Below are 19,887 nucleotides of genomic sequence, written 5' to 3'. Positions count from 1 at the left end.
AAAAGACGGACACGATTGTGACCTGTCGACTTTTCGTTCAATAAATGTGACGCACGTCCACGTGAACTGATTGGACGCACTCTCCCGCCCGAGCACCCATGAGATGACACATGAGAGTACAGTAGCTCCTAATGGACCTCATACTCACACACACACACACACACACACGCGCACGGGTGAGAGTGTGTGCCTGGGCTCCACTTTGTCTATAATGGATGTGCGCTTGTTAACCTACATCAGCAGCGCAAGCCGTGAAGAGAAAGATGATTTCCATGGTAACACTGCAAATCCGTGCGGAAGATCAAATTGCACGTCCTGGGTGCTCAGAATTCTCAGGAAAAAAAAAAAAAAAAGGTATTCTTAAGTGAGACGCAGCGTCCACTGAATCAGCGACTTGTTGCTCGGCAGAATTCGCGAGTCGTTAAAATGCTGCAAAAATCGCCATATAGAAATTCTTCTGACTTAAAGATGGGTGTTCTGTGGAGTTTTTCATTATTCTATTTTGAAAGATTTTTTTCTTTTACAGTTGTTTAAAGAATTTTGTGGGTTTATGTAAAAAATTATTATTATTATTATTAATAATAATAATAATAATAATAAATATATATATAGTACAACAACAACAACAATAATAATAATAATAATAATAATAACATTATTATTATTATTATCCAAGCTATTTTTAAACCAGATTTGACAAAACATTTTTTTTAATCATTTTGGAGCAATTCTGGTACTGTAATGCCCTCGCATGTGGGCAAGGAGAGCCACAAACGGTTTATCAAACGGGATGAACAGTCAAACAGAGGAAAAAAAAACAAGAACACTCGCCAGGAGCTGCTCTAGATGTCGCTGATGAGGCCACGCCCCTTAAAGGCACACAACCAACACACAAATAATCGTTTGGTCAATAATTACTAATAAATAAACGTGTTTATTTCTTGATTTTTTTTTTTTTAACGGTTTATCATACTTATACTTATCATACTTATATATTGCAAATTCTGCCTAGCAACAAGTGAGTCGCGCACCACTGTGGCGAAAACAATTAAACCGAGCTCTCGATTTGAACACGGCAGCTTACGAAAGAGATCAGCGAGTACGGAATATTTCAACGAGTGGTGCTTCGCGCTCGCACGGCCCTGAATGTTGAGACTCACACGCTAAGTCACGAACATTACGTGTTGACTACAAGATGTTAAACAAGTGACCACAGACCACACACACCATAACACACACCTGCACGTGCGAACACACACAGTGTGTACAATCAATCAGCTGAGGCTACTCCACATTATTCAGACGTCTGCCGTCGGCTCTCCAGTGTTCAGCTGCTCATGCAATATTCACCAGTGTGATTTACAAGCTGGCTCGGACATGCAAGTGCGTATGTGGGGGTGTGTGCGCGTGTGTGTGTGTGCGTGTGCGTGTTTGTGTGTTGTGTGGGATGGCAGCCCAAAATAGATTTTAAGCCCAACCTGTCAGACCAGAGAAGAATATGCCATGACAGGACGAGTCTGTGAATGGATGATGCTGCATTGGTACACAAATGCACACACACACACACACACACACACACACCCCAACACCCCTGCACACAGAAAAGCAATGATATGGTGCTATGTAGGTAAATAAGCATACGTTTTTCATATTCTATTTAAAAAACAATATTACAGCTTCTTTACGGAGTCATTTACAGTCGTAGTCAAATAAGTGTTATTCTTCTTCGTTTGTGTCTAGTTGTGCTGCCTCCTGGTGGCCAAGGTGAGCACGCCAGAAGGGGCCGCACAATGGATTGGATTGCAGCATTAAATTGAGACACACAAACTGGTTCATTTCTTTACGTTCCATTCAATTATCTCATTTCCAAGGGTTGGATTTAAAAGATGGGAACGCGTCGGATGGCTTCATGGAACGGGATATAAACAAAAAATTAACACGACAGCCTGTAGTCCACATGTGTAAATTGTTTGATTTTTCTTTGTTTTTTTTTTTTGTTTTTGTTTTTATTTAACCCAAAAAGTTTTTTTTCATAGAAAACATGGCCGAAAAAATAAATAAATGAAAGAATAAATAAATAAATGAATCATAAATAAATAAATCAATCATATATAAAAAAATAAATATATATATAAATATATATAAATAAATACAATAAATATTTATTTATTTATATATATATATTTATTTATTTAAATGTAAATATATATAAATATAAATAAATAAATATTTATTTATATATGATTTATTTATTTATTTATATATATATATTTATTTATTTAAATGTAAATATATATAAATATAAATAAATAAATATTTATTTATATATGATGTATTTATTTATTTATATATATTTAAATATAAATAAATACATCATAAATAAATAAATACATCATATATAAATAAATATTTATTTATATATATATATATATATATATACATATATAAATAAATATATATATATATATATATATATATATATATATGTGTGTGTTTCTAGTTGTAAAATACCTAATAAAGTTTCCAGGACAGCAGATACTTTGGACTTGTGTTTTTATCACACTCATACACAGAATAATAATAAACAGGCGAAGGCGAGGCAGTGAGGCAAAGTCTAAACTCCTTCCTGCTGTTTGTGTGTCAGTGGATCATTAAAAGCTGAAGTTTGCCTCCTCCAGAATCTTTTTGTTCACTCAGAAGGAGGAACACCGAAGAGAGAAGGGAGGTGTATTCTACTTAGCGACGTGGGAACGCCACGACTCGAGATTTAAAAGGCAAAAATCTTTGTTTTTTTTTCTTTTTCATCCCGTTTGTCTTTGTAGAACAGAGTGGAGTCGCACTGGCGGCAACCATGGGAAATATAACATGTACACTAATTCTGAATTAATTAGGTCGAACGTGGGAGGGGAGAGAAGGGGTGCGTGAAATATGGAATTGGACACAAATACGAGAAAAGAATGAATTACACACACTTGTCAGGTGAATTCAATGGTGTGTAAAGCAGGAAGGGGGGGGGCTGACAGGGTGAGGGTCCTGGACACCCATAGCACTCCCCAGTTGACGGAAATGTTTCAATGTGCAGCAAAATGTCTTTTGTGGGCAAGACACCTCATCCCAAAACGTAATTAAAATTTCAAATCTGGATAGACCCTTGAGCCAACTTATTTTCAGAGTGTTTTATTCATTTTGAATATCCTAACGTCATAAATTATGAAATTATTTGTCTTTATTTGTTTATTCATTTATTCGTGACATCGGAAAGTCATTTTAAGAAAATAATAATAAATATATTTTTGGTATTATGGTCGACAGCAAATTTTAATCAGATGAACATATTTTTGACGTGAAGTTATTTTTTTTTTTCCCAAGCACATTCGTTTTTTGGTTAGATTTTGATTTTTGTTTTGTTTTCAACTTTGACCAATAAAAGCTTGCGCTTTAAGAATAAAAATCCACCTCATGCATTTTTTTCGCCCCAGAGTCAAATGCTAACTTCACTTAATTAACGAGCAGAGTCGTGTTTTTTTAAACACCAAATACAGAAAATATTTTAGCCTTTAAATGAAGTCACATGAATTCAAATGATGGTAATTTTATTTCTTCACGCGCTCATTTGTATTAGCATGTAGCTCCAACTGCATTCATTATTCATTAATCATTTTTCTCCCCTTCCAATGATAAAAGGGAAGAGAAGAACGGACAAAAAAAAAAAAAAAAAGAATAATTAAGATGATCATCATCTTATTCCTCATCAAGATCCTGGGGGTACGCAGCATCATCATCATCAGTTATTAATAGAGGCCGCCAAGACCTCATGTCAGGCTTCTTTTCATCTTTCATATTTTTGGCTGTGGTCTCACCGTGCCGCCTTTTAATTAGCCTCTCTCACACACACGCACACACACCCCCCCACACACACACAAACACACCCCCGCCCCCCCCTCCACACACGTGCTTATCAGGGGAAAAACGATATGATCTGGATGGCTCCCACTGAGGCGTGAGAACATTCTTCATATTTTCCAAACGTATTAATGATGACTGAGGAGGAGGGGCCATGAAGAGCTTCAGGAACAGCAACAGGCCAAGCGATGAGGGCAAGAAAAAAAATGGAGATGGAGGGAATTTCGTAATTTTATTTTATTTATTTTTTTTCAATTTCTAATGCATTTTTAGGGGGCGTCAATTATACGAGGATTGATATTTACGTGTAGATTTTTATTGTCATGTATTATTGAAATGTCAAACTGGTTGCCAGCCAATCGCAGGGCACACATAGACGACACAAGGAGAATGCATGGACATACTGTATGTGGCGGCCATGTTGGCAGGTGCAACTAGACGGCATCACACAGATTGACTCTCTTTTATTTATTTTTTTTTTTTATTGCGATAAATACTAAAGCAGCCTGCCAAATGGTGCCTCCATCACTAACATCTGTTAAGTCAACATTTGGACACAAATCAAAAAGCTACCAAGTCATAAACAACAATGAAGAGCGAGAGAGTGCGCGCCAACAAATAAATATGACAAATCAACGTGCAAAAATTATGAACATGACAAATTAACATTTGAGAAACGGAATTAAAATGCAGGCGCTGGTGCCAAATGAGAATGTCAACACCGGACAATTACATCATTAAAAAACGTCCCAAGGGTGTGCGAACCCAACCCCTAAAAAAAAAAAAAAAAAAAAAAAAAAAAAAAAGGGGGAATTCACTTGAGTGATGAGAGGAGGAAGGCCGGGATAATGTAGCAGAAAAAAGAAGCTGAGTGAAACAATCAGGCAAAAATCAGTTTTGGACAATAGTGTTCATTAGTGAGAGTCCCCGCTAATCTGCAACTGTGGCCAAGTGGAGATTTGGAAGCGTTCAAATCAACTTTTTTTTATTTTCCGGACTGGAAAGGTTCATTTAGTGGCGGGAAATCGTTGTTGTGTGTATGTGTGTCAGCGTGCGAGCGTGTGCGTGTGTGTGATTATTATGTTTAAATCCCACTAATGGAAAAGTATAATCAACGTCCTCAGAGGCTGTGAGTAACGCGCTGTTACTAGTCTGAGTTTACATGTTAGCAAGCCGACTGATGGTGGGCACCATTAAAATAATTTCAAACCGTGGAAGGAAGGAAGGGAGGAAGGAAGGACGAAAGGACGGAAGGAAGGAAGGAAGGAAGGAAGAAAAGAAGGAAGGAAGGAAAGGGCCAGAAGAAAGGAAGTGTTAGGGAAACAAGGAAGGAAGGAAGGAAGGAAGAAAGGAAAGAAGGAAGGAAGGAAATAATGCATTTCTCAGGTAAACCAACGAAGGAGTTAATGAAGGAAAAAGTAGGTTTGAGCAAAGTAAATGTTGGTCTAAAGAAAGGAATAAATGAAGGAAGGAAAGAAGGATGGAAAGAAGGCGTAGAAATAGGAGGGAGGGAATGAGGGAAGGAAGAACAAGCAGGTCTAAGGTGAGAGGAAGGAAGGAGCTATGTAAGAAACACAGAAAAGCAAAGGAAAATGGGTCAGAGGAAAGGAAGGAAGAAAGGTAGGTACAAAGGAAGGAAAATGTTTGAGCGAAGCAAAAGTAGTTCTGAGGGAGAGAAGGAAGGAAGGTAGGAAGGAATGAATGAAGGAAGGAAGGAAGGAAGGAAGGAAGGAAAGAGCCAGAAGAAAGTAAGTGTTAGGGAAACAAGGAAGGAAGGAAGGAGAACAGAAGGAAGGGAGAAAAGAAGGAAGGAAGGAAAGAAGGAAGGAAGAAAAGAAGGAAGGAAGGAAAGAAGGAAGGAAGAAAAGAAGAAAGGAAGGAAAGAAGGAAGGAAGAAAAGAAGGAAGGAAGGAAAGAGCCAGAAGAAAGTAAGTGTTAGGGAAACAAGGAAGGAAGGAAGGAAGGGAGAAAAGAAGGAAGGAAAGAAAAAATGCATTTCTCAGGTAAACCAACGAAGGAGTTAATGAAGGAAAAAGTAGGTTTGAGCAAAGTAAATGTTGGTCTAAAGGAAGGAATAAATGAAGGAAGGAAAGAAGGACAGAAAGAAGGCATAGAAATAGGAGGGGGGAATGAGGGAAGGAAGAACAAGCAGATCTAAGGTGAGAGGAAGGAAGGAGCTATGTAAGGAACACAGAAAAGTAAAGGAAAATGGGTCAGAGGAAAGGAAGGAAGAAAGGTAGTTACAAAGGAAGGAAAAATGTTTGAGCGAGACAAAGGTAGTTCTGAGGGAAAGAAGGAAGGAAGGAAAACAGCTCTGAGGTGGGAGTGAGGAAGGGCGGAAGGCAGAAATGCATGTTTCAGCAAAGGAAGGAAGAACTCAAAATAATGGTTGTGAGGAAAGGAAGGACAGAAGGAAGGTGGGAGGAAAGCAAGGAAAGAAGACAAAGGGCAGTTTTCATGTTGAAGGAAGGAGGTAAGGAAGGAATAAAACAGTTTAGAGTAGAGGTCTTTGGGAAGAAGGAAGGGAGCGAGGAAGGAAGGAAAGAAGGAACAAATGTTGGCATGAGGAAGAAGAAAGGAGAGAAGGAAGGATGGTGGGGAAAAAAGCAACTCAGAGGGAAGGAAGGCAGGAAGAAAGATGGGAAAAATGAAGGAGCTCAGGGAGGAAAGATGCCAAGAAGGGAGCCAGTAAGGCAGGAAAGAGGTCAGAAGGGTCAGAAAGGATGAAAGGATGCGCAACAAAAAGCAACTCCAAGGAAGAAAGGAGGGAAATACGCCTAGGAAACACCTAACAAATGTAATGAAATGATTTCATATCAAACGTAAATTTACTTTTGGCCCACCCACAACACCAAGTTAGCAAAATATGCTAACTTTACTGTTAAATTGCACTGGAGCTAAAACAACTGCAATTGAGCAAAGTCAGCCTGTCCAAATGGGCGTGCGTGTGTGTGCGAGCGCCCGCGCGCGTGTCCTCCAGGATTTTGCTGAGTCAGCATGTCACTCTTACATAATAATTAAAATTCACAAAGAGGACAGGAAGTGTAACGTCAAGAACAAAAAAAAAATCCTAGCTGAAAAAAAATCTTGACAATTTTTGCAGATTTTTCTCTCTGTTGTCAAGTTAAACAACGACAATCGGACAAAGAATTGTAAAACACACAAACATTCTGCTTATAATTTTTTTTTTTTTTTTTAGTTATTAAGTTATGTTATTCATTGCACAGTTTTTTTAGTAACCGATTAATTGGTTACTGGAGTTTTATTTTGACAAATATTGGAATCAGCATCGGCCCAGAAAAAATTGTATCAGTTCAGAAATCATTATTATTATTAATAATAATAATAATAATAATAATAATAATAATAATAATAATAATAATAATAATAACAAATTATTATTAATATTACAGTTTTTACCATTAATAATAATAATAATAATAATATTAATCATAATAATAATTATTATGTAATAATAACAATGCAATTCACGCATTCATTTTCCAAAGTACCACCCAAGACCATCTTTGAGTAGCTAATGCTAACGCTACCAAAAACTAAACCAAGACGCGATGGTCAGCATGGCTTCCCACGGACGAGATTCCCTGGATGCAGGAGGAGGAGGAGAACAACAAAAGTGGGCGGCGTCCAGACAAAGAGAGTCTCTGGCCGCCTTCTCCGTCGTCCTACTCTGCATTCCCGCAGCGCGAGCATCCCTTGTGGACAAAAGAGCGAGTGTCCCGGGCATCCCGAGGATGTCAATGCGAACGTTGCATCTCTCGCCTCTTTCACGGTTTAGATTTTACAAAATTGTCACATCAGAGTCGTAACAGAACACAGTGGACACCAATTATCGGCCTTTCACGCAGAACACAGCGAAGTGGCTTAGGACCGCTACTGCTACATGTCTAGCGTCTTCCACGCAAAGATTTTGAAAAATTGCCACATCAAAGCCTCAACAAAAAGCGTAGTGGGTGCGGCTAACCGACACTCTTTTTTTTAATTTTTTTTTATTCACTCATCATCCTTACGAGAGTGCCTGATGAAATGTGCCTGGTGACAAGTGAGCAGAAAATAAGAATGGGAGCAATTGTGTGGTTGGAAAGAAAATGGAGCATTAGCGTAGCGCAGAAATGAAGCGTCAAGAACGCCGATTAAGTGTGCGGGTGCGTAACCGCATGTGACTCGCAGAATGTTGGCCATCTAACAGCCTCGCGCCTCCGAAACTGCTGTTGGAGTCCTCCGGGCACGGCAAGAAATGATGGCGGACAAGGATTAGATAAGGATAGAAGAAATCACGGCTTCCAATTAAGAACAAAGACAATCACGAGGGACTCCCACGGCTAAAGCACAAGTTTGTGTTAGCACGCTAGCATTGAGGCTTATTTTAGCATTAATTTGAAAATAACAATGAGAGGATTCACATTTTGATTAGCACATTAATTACAAATTGTTCTTATATCCTGAGTTTAATTTAGGATAATGACCGGTGAAAAGTAAGTAAGTAGGATGGAAGCGCTTTAAAAAGACGAGGAAGATTATTTTTATGACTAAGGATGGAAGGACAAGGACAGAAAAGCATCCCAGGTCACGGCCTGGGAAAATTGGCTAATGTTCCCCATCTCAGCTCTTAGCTAGTTTGGCTGTGAGTAGCATACTAAGTTATGTTACGTGCGCTAGCTTCTTCAGATTAGTTTAGCATAGTTCTAGTTAGTTAATAATATTATATGTGTCCTAAATCTTTATTCGCATACTTATCTTACATTGATGGAGTTAAAGTTGAGCTTAATTTAAGAGACTTTCGAGTTTAGCTTAGCATGCTAAATTCAATTTTAGCATGCTAGGGTAAGCGGCTCAGATAATGGTTGGATGAAATGATAATTTTGAGATGAGCATATGTTTGAAAGTTGTTGAACCACTTTTGTATATGCTATTACCTAGCTTAGTATAATTAGTCAAGATATGCATACGAGCGCTAAGGTAATTATATTTAGTGTACCTATTTTAAATTGTAGCTTACTCCACGTGAGAGAGTTGTTGAACAACTTTTACACAAACTTTGCTTAGCATAATTAGTTTGACTATTAGAGTATCATACATATTTTCGAGTATAGTTTAGCATTTTTAACGTGCACATTTTAACTCGGAATTTACAGTGCATAACATAATCTAGAATTACCTTGGTATAATTAGTCAAGCTATTAGCATACGTATCCTCAAGCGTAGTGTACTTATTTCAAATCTTACTTTAGTTTACTCATGGGCAAACTACGGCCCGGGGGCCGCATGCGGCCCGTTACACGTTTTAATCCGGCCCGCCAAACTTGAAAAAAATTAAATGAATAAACCTTTTTAATGTTTTATTTTCTAAATACCGTGGTCAGTCAAAGAAAGATATTTTGTTGTCATGTTTTTGTTAATTATCATTTAAAATTAAATGTATTTTTTTTCTCCGATGTGGTGAGGTTACCAAAACACTCCATCCATCTGCTCCTGGTCCGGCCCCTCTGACAAATTTTAGAACCCATTGTGGCCCGCCAATCAAAAGGTTTGCCCACCCCTGTTTTAGCATATACAGCAATATTCTTGAATCGCTTTTAAATATGTTTGGCATCGTTCTTTGAACTATTGATCTCATACTTAAACTTAGTTTAGCGTATAACCACCTACATTGTAAAGATTTGTATTGGAGACTAAACATGCAAGAGTGTCAAACTCATTTTTGATGCGGGCCACTTTGGAGCTTCCAGCAAACCAATTAAAATCGGCTCATTGTATTATTACATAATACACAACAAATTGATTACTTGTTCTAAAATCTGAAATTTAGAATGACAGCTTTCTCAATTAATTTTCAAGATGCCGTAAAAAGGACAACAACAAAAAAAATCTAACAAAACCGTTATTATTCATTGCACTTTTGAAATGTTGGTGCACATTTGAGCATGGAAGTTGACACACAAGCAGTCGCAGGCCACATAAAATGATTCCTTGAGTTTGACACCTGGTTGTTAGATGGCGCAGGTGTACCTAATTAAGTGTCCTACTCTCATATAAAAATGTATTATTGTGGTATGAATGCACATTTGTTTGTTTGATCCGTATCATAAAATATGGATTACAACCAAATCAAATGTCATGGATGATATTAACTCTAAGGTGGGGTAGGAACAAGGAGGTGGGGGGGTCTGCATTTGGGTGTGTAGCATCACTCCCAGTCGTATGCAACCCTCCATTAAAACACATTACTGCAGGCGGCCCATGCGCCCCCATTCCTGGGCCCGAGCACCCGCTGCACGAGATGCCCCCGCCGCCCGCGGTCCGCGGTCCGGGGCGGTGCTCCATCGGTGAAAGTTTTAAAAGGACGCCGCATGCAAGCGGGGTGGGGGTGCAGCGGCGGGCTTACCTCGGGATGCAGTTCGGGGACGAGCCGTCGATTTCCCACGTTGCAAACAAATTCATCGGCACCGGTCTGTTGAGAGCCCCGCTGCCGGGGAAGCTCAGCCGGCCACTTCTCTCCGCCATGGTGCCCTGGTCGCGTTCGTGCAGGCCGGCGTAAGTGCTGGACGTCCCTCGGTCACGCAAGTGCGACGGTCGAGGACGAGCCTCGCTGTCTCTTCGTTCCAGCTCCTCGTCGCTGTGCTCGGCTTGGTGGGGGGGGGGGGGGCGGCGCGGGTGCGGGTATGGGTGGGGTTGGAGGGCGGGAGGGGGTTTACCGAGCCCGGTGAGGAGCGAGTGACCGCGGGGCTTGTTATGCCCACCACGCTGTTCCTCGTCCCGTATATGAGGGCCGATTAGTGGCGCACAAACTGAGGGGAGGGGCGGAGCTGGAACACTTTTTTTTTTTTTTTTTTGAGGAAACCCAAAAAAAATAAAAAATAAATAAATAAAATAAATAAATAATAAAAAAAATATATATATTTTTTTTTTATGAATATTATTGTATTTAGAATGTACATACATTGTGACTTCATCTTACACAAATATACACGGCATCTTATAAGTGTTTGCAATTGTTTGTTGATTTAAGGACTCTTAGTTTCCCCCCCTCATTAATTTTAATTGTAAATCACATAACACACACACACATTTATATATTACAATATTTTTTTCACTAATGTTCATTGATACATTTTTCCATGACTTTTACATTAGATTTTATTCAAAATCACATACACGCACACACAAGGCCTCAATCTACAGTTTTCTGAAATAGCAGTTTTTTGTTTTTTTTTGCCAGAGTATATTTCTATTTCGAACTTTTAAGGTTATTGATTTTTAATTATTCGTAACACCACCACAAACATAACATGCCTCTTTAAAATCTGGTCAAGAACACAAATTTGTCTCTCCATCTTTGTGTGTGACTTATTTTTTAAGACATTTTGAAATTGTTTTAATTCCTAATCCTCACTCTGCCCACACATGTAAGCTTCCTCGCGTAAATGTTGAGTTTTTATAAATCTGTATTGCCGGTTATAGGAATTTGAAGGGATTAGTTTTTGTTCTTTAATCACGAGATACAGACATTCAGAGTGAGTCCGCTAGAGAAAAAAATATTCATCTCCAAATTGATTTGAGGAGATTTTAGACATCACAACTTTCTTGACTGCTTGAATTTAGCAACAATGTTAGGCCTCACCTTCGTAACATTTGACCCACATTCGCTTGTTTACTTACCTGGTTGTTAAATCAATGAGCTCAGGTTACCATGCAGGCAAGGGGGGGAAAATATCCACTTGGCCCCGCCCCCACAATTTCCATTCTTGCACTCATTTAAATTCATGATTATATTCGGCTCCTAAAAAAAAAATAAGAGTTTATATGAAGACAGTGCTCAAAGAAATTGAAACGAGTTAGACCGCCCCCAAGTACCAGAACACCCTAAAAAAAAAAAATAAATAAAGATTTTGATGAATCTGAAAACTCATTTGGTGGTTTCTGGAGAGATGAGTCACTTTCGGCATCAAGGTTATCCCGGAGTGCAGCATGGACTTTTTAAGGATTAATATGAGTTCATGGAATCAGCTTAGCTGAGAATCACCCCCCCCCTCCCCAAATATAGCTTTTCAAACCAGCTTAACTGGAACAGCGTATGATACATCCACTTAGGATGCATCTGAAATTCAAAAATCACAGGCAAATTACTCACACAACTCAGTTTGTGAAAAGTTTATTTAGTCAGACAAATGTGAGTGACGCAATTCACAAAACAGTAAAAGTTGCTAGTTTTGCCATCAGAGGAAAGTGAGTATTATTATTATTATTTTTTTATATTTCGAATGAACAAAATGACTGATTAGAATCCCTGCATGTAATAACGTCGTGACGATACGTCAAAGAGTCCAACGAAATGCATCTTGTTCATAAGTGAGGGCAGCGAATGCAACAAATGTCATCGCAAAGGATGGCGCCTGCATCGAATCGTCAACGCTCACTCAGGCTCTGATGCAAAATGTACGCAATAAACCACACTAAGCGGTACAAAGACATTTAAAAAAAAAATTAAAAATACAGAAGGAAAATAGGAAACTCTGGGCTTTCTTGTGGAAGCACGGCAAAACTAAAAAAATGACAAAAATAATAAAGAAGGCAACCCTTCATCGAATTCAACATGTACACGACTTTACGCCTTTCAGTGTTTGCTCTCGGCAGAGGCCGAGCGGGATCGCGAGCGGGACCTGGAGCGGGAGCGCGACTGGTTGTTTTGTGCCGGGGCCGGCGAGCGGGAGCGAGAACGTGGAGACCGGGAGCGGGACTTGGAGCGAGACTTGGAGCGGGACTTGGAGCGGGAGGGCGAGCGGTCGCCAGCTTTGGGGCCGCCGCTGCTGTTGCCGCCCGCCGCCTTCTTTTCCGGGGTGCGGCTCGGCGTGCGGGAGCGGCTGCGGCTCCTGGAGCGGTTGCGGCTGCGGGAGCGACTGCGGGAGTAGCTGCGGCTGCGGGAACGGGAGCGAGAGCGGCTCCGGCTGTGGCTGATGGGGCGAAAAGGAGATCAAAGGCTTCAGAAATGGATCATTTTCCGCACCCCAGCCAAAGTACTCAAAACTAATTTGAACCCCTGACCCTGGAGAACATGACCCCCCCCCCCCCCCCCAAGTACTGCAATTAAGTGTAATTGCACATCCACTCTCCTTGCCCATTGAGTGGAGCGAGTATTATTATTAGGTTTGTTTTGCATTAAAAATTCAATTATTTATCGTTGCAGTGGAGAGTGGGTGGCGGTGCTGGGGGCAAATTTCGTTTTCTTCTTGCTTTGTGTCACAGAAAATAATTGAGAAGCACTGCTCTATACTGAGGCAGACAACATAATTGTCCGATGGAAATGTAAAAGAAAATATTTTGTGATCATTAACTCGACTCGCGCTCTTTTCGACTCACCCGCGACTGTCCTCAAAGATCTTAATCTTGCGTCCGTTTAGCTCGGTGCCGTCCAGCTTGGAGATGGCGTTCTTCATGTCACTGCGGGATGCAAACTCAACAACCCTGCGGCGGAACCCCGAAGAGAGATGAGTCAGCTGACATTTGATGCCAAAAAAAAAAAAAAAAGAGGCCGCCGCGCGGCAGCTCACCCTTCATTTTTGTTGGGCCTGTGTGCGTCAACAAAGGTCACCTCTCCGGCTTTTCTCATCAGGTCTTTGAGGTCCTGCATGAGAGCACGAGTTAGAACAAGAGCAGCGCAAGGCGGCCCCTCAGGAACCTGAGCTTTGTTCACACCTGAAAGGGGAGAGACATGAGCACACGGCAACAAAAGCAACACACACTCACTTGCTAGTCTAGTGTGCAGACTGTCACGCTAGTTTTGTGGTGGGGTAAAACAAAAATTGTTTTAAAGCCAATTCTGAGATAAAGAAGTCACCATAAAAGCTTTCCGCAGTTTAAAAAAAAAAAAATATGATAAAAGGACAACAAAAACGCTTTAAGGGCCTCATTACCCATTAGCTTTAGCCACTGACGTGTGACGCCACGGTTAGACATTTCTCAGTTTTGGCCAATCATGTAGTGTGGAAAAGCTTTTTTTTTTTAGAGTGCAGGGGTGGGCAAAGTACTCGTACTTTCATCTGGTCAGGTGTGCACTAATATGGTCCCCGCGGGTATGTTTAAAAATAAATAAATAAAATAAATAAAAAACGCCCCCAATGTGAAATGTTCATTTGAAATATTTGCAGATTTTTTTTAAGAAAGTGTTAAAAACTTACTTTTCTTTTGTTCCAAGCCAATATGATTTTATTAATCATTGTTTTACAATTGCGAGAAATCGGGATGCAACAGATGTGCGCCTACTATTGAAAAATTATTTGAATGAACTAACTAAAAATACATCTACAAATGGCCCGGCTCATCTGCCAATTTCACCAAAAAAAAAAAAAAAAAAAAGTTTGCCCACCCCCGATAACGCTTGGCGCCGACTGTGCGAACTTGCGTCTCTGGTAACATGAATGCCCCGCTACAAAAACACAAATCACATGAGTTGTAATGCTACTTACCGTGTCAATTACCAGGAAGACATTAGCAAAGCGCCACGTGTCCAAATAGCAAATGGGAACCAATGCAGTGTTAAGCCCTCGAGAAACGACCTCGACCTCCAGGCCTCCACAAGTACGGAACCACCAGAGAGCGAGTAGTAGCAGTGGGAGGAGGGGGGCACTCAACACCCCCGTCACAGCAACAGAAAAACACCCCAAAGAGGGCGGCTTGTGGCCCTCCCGCAGATTTGAGAGGGCGTTACAGCAGTCGGGGATGCCAGCCCACAGAACCTCCAGACCGGCTTACGGACCTCCTAAGGCTACCGTATCCTGCGCTAGACCACTTTCGCCCGCTACCGGGGCCCAGCCAAGACTTTAGACCGGCGGCAACTGCGTGTAAGGAGAGGCACCAAATGGACACCATTCAGAACACAACCAGGAGAGAGGGCGCGACACACTTGTGAGCCCTCCAGGGAGGGTGTGCGTTGGCCGCTTTTTTTTGTTTTTTTTTTGACACAAGGCAACCATAAAAGGCTGTTCATTACACTAGCCAAAAAAAAAGAAGAAAAAAAAAAACAGCAATTAGCTGCTGTTTACTCTCGCTCGCTCTGGAAAAAATAAAAAAAAAAGTGCATTGTTGGCCAATTCGCTAAGGGGACGCATACTGACTTGGCCCCATTACTAGAATGCTGCTTCAATTTGGAAACAAAATAATCTCATTGTATAAAAGCTAAGAGTACTTAACAATGGAGTGTTTGGAATGGACACAAAGGCCAAGACTGGTCTTACCTGCCAGCTGATCCGTGACGACAGGTTCTCCACTATCAACCGGTGGTCCGTGCGCACCGGCGGTCCATACCTGCACAGACACGAGAGTGACAAAAATGAGCCAAGCAAGAACTACGTGTGTTTGCTGGACTAGCAAGTCAGCCTGGGTGGTATTCCATCAAAAGATGTTTTAGGTGTGGGGGGGAAAAAAAACGGCCCAAACTCGAGACATTTCGCATTTAAAAGCGAAGTAGGGGAAATATGCTTGATGTAGCCCCGCTAAGTTTAAATACAACATTCTAATTAATATTGTATTGGTCTAACGTGAATGATACAACAAAATTCTCCCATTTTAATCAATCACAGGGAGTGGCGATGTTGCTGTCAACTAAAAATGCCAACCGTTGCTCAGAGCTCAGATAACAACCATGGGCATTTTTATAGAGCTAGATTTAGCAGCGACAGCTTTAAATCAGGTGCACTGTGTAGTCCAGAAATTGCGTTATTCCAGGAAGCCTTGCGTACCTGGAGCCACTACTGCGTGATTGCCGATAACCACTAAAGCCTCCCATTCTGGAACCGCCGCCTCCACCACTGCTGACGACCCCCCTTCCTCTCCTGGAGCGAGCGTGCTCGATGGTGACCCTGCAACAACCAGAGGGGGAGGGGAGAATCCACGTGAGCAGCAAACAAACCAGAACCTTATTTGGACTTTGGAAAGCAAGGATCTCACCTTTCACTACAAAGTTCTTTGCCGTTTAATTCGTACACGGCATCATCCGCATCCCGGTGATCATCAAACTCCTGGAAAAAACAACGGATTACATTACACAAAATGGAAGTCCTTAAAAACCTTTTTTTTTTTTAAACAAAACTCAAATTTATAAAAGTTAAACGGCACAAATGGTGCTGATCATGCTGACCACAAAACCAAATCCATTCTTCAAGTTGATTTCGCGGATCCGTCCGAACCCCTTGAAAAATTTCTCCACGTCTCTCTCCCTGGCGTGTGGGCTCAGGCGGCCGATGAAGACTCGACTGCCACTCATGATCTGTTAAAATGATCATAAGCCACGAATTAAAAACACCAAACGCAGCATTACTATGTTAATAGGTGACACAAAGTTAAATGAGGCGAACTTTTATGTTATGTTCATATATTACTGTGGCCGAAGGTAAAATCCTCATCGGTTATTGCACCATTTGATGCCATAAATCTTTGTTGAGGCACAAATACGTTGCATTCTAAACTAGCGATAGCCACAAACACAACTTCTTTTGCTGGCGCTTCCATTTTTTCTTGTCATTGAATTGGTGGTTGGCAAATACTTTTGGTGCATTACCACCACCTAACGGCCACCGGTAGTGATGCACCAAACGTATTAGAAAACAGCCTAAACAAAGTCCAAACCTGTGGCGAACAACGAGCTCTAACTTTAATATATAAAAGTTGCACGTGAGCCTAAGTTCCATGACCAGACTAACTATGAAAATATTTTTGATCGTATAACGAAAAAATGTGACGGACCGGACCAAACACACTACCACAATGAAACAGAACAGGATCAAAACCGATCTGCGTTTATACTACAAATGTAACTACGAATATTGCACACAGCAAACAATTACTATACGACATTTTTGCATATACGTTGAAGTCAACTGCATAAGATTCACAACCGAAAATTGAGCAACGCCCATAAATAGCATCATAAAGAAGCATCATAAAGAAGCATCAATCGGTTTTTTTGTCTGTCTTAAAAGAACATTTCGCCTAAAAGAACATTTCGATGATAGACTGAAAGTCCAACAAAACAGAAAGCAACGGAGGCCTAACCAATCCATAACTACGACAACGTCGCGATGATTGAGCCCAAACAAAAACGACGACGACTAAAACTGCAGTTAAAGCAAGCGAGGCAAATTAGCATCCCGCGTTTAATATTTAGAACGATTTCTGAAAAAAAAGCGGAGCAAACGCAACAAAATGTTCGATTAGTTCACATATTGCTCGTTTCGAGCTCGCCACGATGTCGGGCAGCTGCAGCGAGCTAACGAGCGTTTAGCTCAGGCAAATACACAATTTAAATTCAATTTCACACAACAATTCGACAATTTAAGTGTTAAAGTGGATGCTAAACACGTTTTGCGTCGTGGACTCACCTCAGCTTGGCCTGGGGACGTCGGCGGTTGAATTGAAGTCGTTCAAAGGCCTTTACTACTTCTCGCTTTTGCCTCGATTGCGCTCGACTGCCTCAAAATGGCGAACGGACAACTGGGCGTTGCTATGATCGCACTAGACTTCTCCGCACACTCGCTGTACTGAAACATGATTGGCTGTTACGCCGATCAAATGGAAAATGATTGGCTTCCCTTTCCTGGACACGCTCTACTTTAATCAAAGTGGAAAGACCAGTTCCTATTTGTGTGACTCGTATGCCGAAGTTTTTATTTTTATAGATACATACCACTAATCTTAAACCTAACCAAATTGATTTTTTTTTTTACATTTTGTACAAACGTGGAATCGTCATTTTATTTGATCTGCGCAGAGTAGACTATGTCCTTCCTGGATCCACCAGCCAATTATATTGCAGGAGGATGTGTCCTGCCCAGAACTCAGTGGGATGAATAATAACACTACCACTAGAGGGCGATCACGTACAAGTAGTGGGACTTATTGCTACACGTCAGTTGAGAAGTGGTAGGTCTGATGGAAGCAGTTCGAGTTTCCCACTATATTCTTGATTGTTTTCTTGTTCAATTGTTCTATTTACTATAATGACTTTTACATTTGTCTAATTGTTGTATTTTCTGCAGTTTGCAATTAATAAAAAAAAAAAAAAAAAAAAAAAAAAAAGGAAGCAGTTCGAGTTTTTTTCCCCATGCACTGCCACAACTTGTGTCTATTTTTAACAACAATTATGAGGTAGGTAGATAACTGCGCAGCCTTTTTGAATAATTCCCATTTGTGTGTGCGTGTGTGTCTCCACGAATTGTTTTAAAAACGGTAGATATACAGTATAGCCAGGAAAAGCCTACTAAAACATCTGAATGCCATTTTTTATTTAATCTGAGGCACTTGGTGGCAGCCTGGCAGGTGTCACCTGAAATTAACTAACTCCGAACACTGCCACGTCCCAGATACAAGAGGCCACTTACACTTGTGCAACTACATAATTGCAAATGCTCATTTTGACTTCCTCTCTCTGAAAGATTCCCCCTCCACACAAGGTTTCAGGTCACACGAATGGTGTCAGTTGTTTCAAATTATCTTGGTTGAATTTTTATAGCCAATGCATGCAGTGCATAATGATAATGATAATGATAATCTCTTGCTTGAGACAAAAAAAAGGCAATTATCATTGTGATAAATACGATTTCTCTAGTTCTTTGCCATGCAGATTTAAGACAAATGGGGCAAGTTTGAATAGTGAAAAAAAATGCTTAATTTGTGTATGGTAACACAAAAAAAAAGACGCTCGAAAGCGATGAGTCACGGTTGAGACATTCAAGAATAACAAGCACGAGCAGCAGCAGGTCTGCACACGAGGACAACGTCACTGCAAAGTCCTGACCGCAACAAAAACACAAGAATCCACTATAGTGGAAAAAAAAAAAACAACCTCAAAAACTGTCACGCGTAAGAAGGAAAGAAACAATCACAAAAGGTTCCACGTGTTCAAAAGGCAGGAAGGAACTGCATTCATGCAGACAAAAGCGTTCCCGTTTGCGAAGTCCCGAGGGAACCGTTTTAGACGCCATCCAAAGTATCTCAGAAGAATCAAATGAAGTCTTTTCTCACCCCCCCCCCCCCCCGTTTTGTTTGTTATACTGCTGACGCAATGTTCGACCCTGGAAAAGAGAAAAGCAACTTGGACAACGTATGTCATGTGTTTTTTTTATGGAACACATGGTTCGTTAAACAGGAACTAATCCCAAACATTTTTAAAGGAAGAAAGAAAGAATTAACATCAGATAAATAATGCGTTCGTAGCATAAGAATGAAACCGAATAATTAATCAGCGTTTGGGGTTGTCATTGGTGTCTGCTGCAGACGCTAGCTCGGGGTTGTTGCATTCTATTAGTCCACCACTAGATGGCACTAAATTCTACACCGTGTACCTTTAAAATATAACGACATACATATCAAATTAAACTACCCCTTAGTAGGAAATGGCACGTATGGTTACATTTGTTATTTCTTGTGCAATATCTTGTGATTTTTTTCATTTAATTTTGTTTTCATGTTAATTCACAACCTTGAAAGACAAATATAATAATTACAGCTTGTTTCTGTTGATATTCCAACCTTGATGAAAAAAAATAAATAATAATAATAATGATAAATAAAAATTAAATCGCATACATTTCTGAATTTTCTTTTTCCAAAGCAATTGTGTCAAACACATTTTTATCGCGGGCCACGTTGTATGTTTTGGCTGTGAAACTATGAAAATGCATGACATCTAAACAACAAATTGGTGTTTTTTGATGACTAGTTTTGAAAGTCAAGGATAAACGTTTGTTCTACTCTTGTTCAAGCTATGACAAAAATGGGGTCGTTAGCAAAATATGCTTGCAATTTCTCAAAGTTAATAAAGTTATTATATTGTAATGAACCACAAAAAATGTGGAGGACCAGATTTTAAGTTAATTTTCGTATATTTTTTAGTTAATTCTGTTAATGTCAATGGTGAATGGGTAAGTCGAATTTCGTAAAAAACTCAGCACATTATTTCTTCATATAGAG

At 40.3% G+C, this 19,887-nt stretch overlaps 2 protein-coding genes across 5 annotated transcripts in view; both read right to left on the bottom strand.

Moving 5' to 3' along the window:
• Nucleotides 1–10,634, bottom strand: part of pacs2 (phosphofurin acidic cluster sorting protein 2) — a 30,976-nt gene extending 20,342 nt beyond the window's left edge. The window contains exon 1 of one of the 4 annotated variants that reach the window (XM_088312330.1): nucleotides 10,310–10,634. In XM_088312330.1, the coding sequence (XP_088168456.1) occupies nucleotides 10,310–10,428 (119 nt within the window). In that variant the 5' untranslated portion in view covers nucleotides 10,429–10,634. The remainder of the gene's footprint in view (nucleotides 1–10,309) is intronic. The other 3 variants (XM_088312324.1, XM_088312343.1, XM_088312338.1) reach the window with 3 other exon arrangements.
• A 1,426-nt stretch (nucleotides 10,635–12,060) lies between these two features.
• On the bottom strand, nucleotides 12,061–17,459 carry srsf5a (serine and arginine rich splicing factor 5a). Its single transcript, XM_088312301.1, has 8 exons — nucleotides 17,298–17,459; nucleotides 16,058–16,186; nucleotides 15,868–15,938; nucleotides 15,660–15,779; nucleotides 15,156–15,225; nucleotides 13,473–13,546; nucleotides 13,282–13,386; nucleotides 12,061–12,875 (listed from the first exon to the last, which is right to left on the bottom strand). The coding sequence occupies exons 2-8, from the start codon at nucleotides 16,181–16,183 to the stop codon at nucleotides 12,539–12,541; spliced, it is 903 nt and encodes a 300-aa protein (XP_088168427.1). The 5' UTR covers nucleotides 16,184–16,186; nucleotides 17,298–17,459; the 3' UTR covers nucleotides 12,061–12,538.
• Between the last annotated feature and the right edge of the window lie 2,428 nt (nucleotides 17,460–19,887).

Source organism: Idiotropiscis lumnitzeri, chromosome 1 (genome assembly GCF_059441095.1).
Source record: "Idiotropiscis lumnitzeri isolate Australia: NSW breed Sydney's pygmy pipehorse chromosome 1, RoL_Ilum_1.0, whole genome shotgun sequence".
Classification (NCBI taxonomy): Eukaryota; Metazoa; Chordata; class Actinopteri; order Syngnathiformes; family Syngnathidae; genus Idiotropiscis; species Idiotropiscis lumnitzeri.
The sequence above is the reverse complement of the archived record's forward strand: the minus strand, read 5'-3'. Positions and strand labels throughout refer to the sequence as shown.

Bases quoted from the DNA above. Each gene is read 5' to 3' on its own strand.
- srsf5a (XM_088312301.1), bottom strand. From the start codon at position 16,183: ATGAGTGGCAGTCGAGTCTTCATCGGCCGCCTGAGCCCACACGCCAGG. The intron at 15,939-16,057 runs GTCAGCATGATC...TGTTTTTTCCAG, and splicing joins AGAATGGATTTGGTTTTGTG to GAGTTTGATGATCACCGGGA. The intron at 13,547-15,155 runs GTAAGACCAGTC...GCTCTCATGCAG, and splicing joins CGTCACGGATCAGCTGGCAG to GACCTCAAAGACCTGATGAG.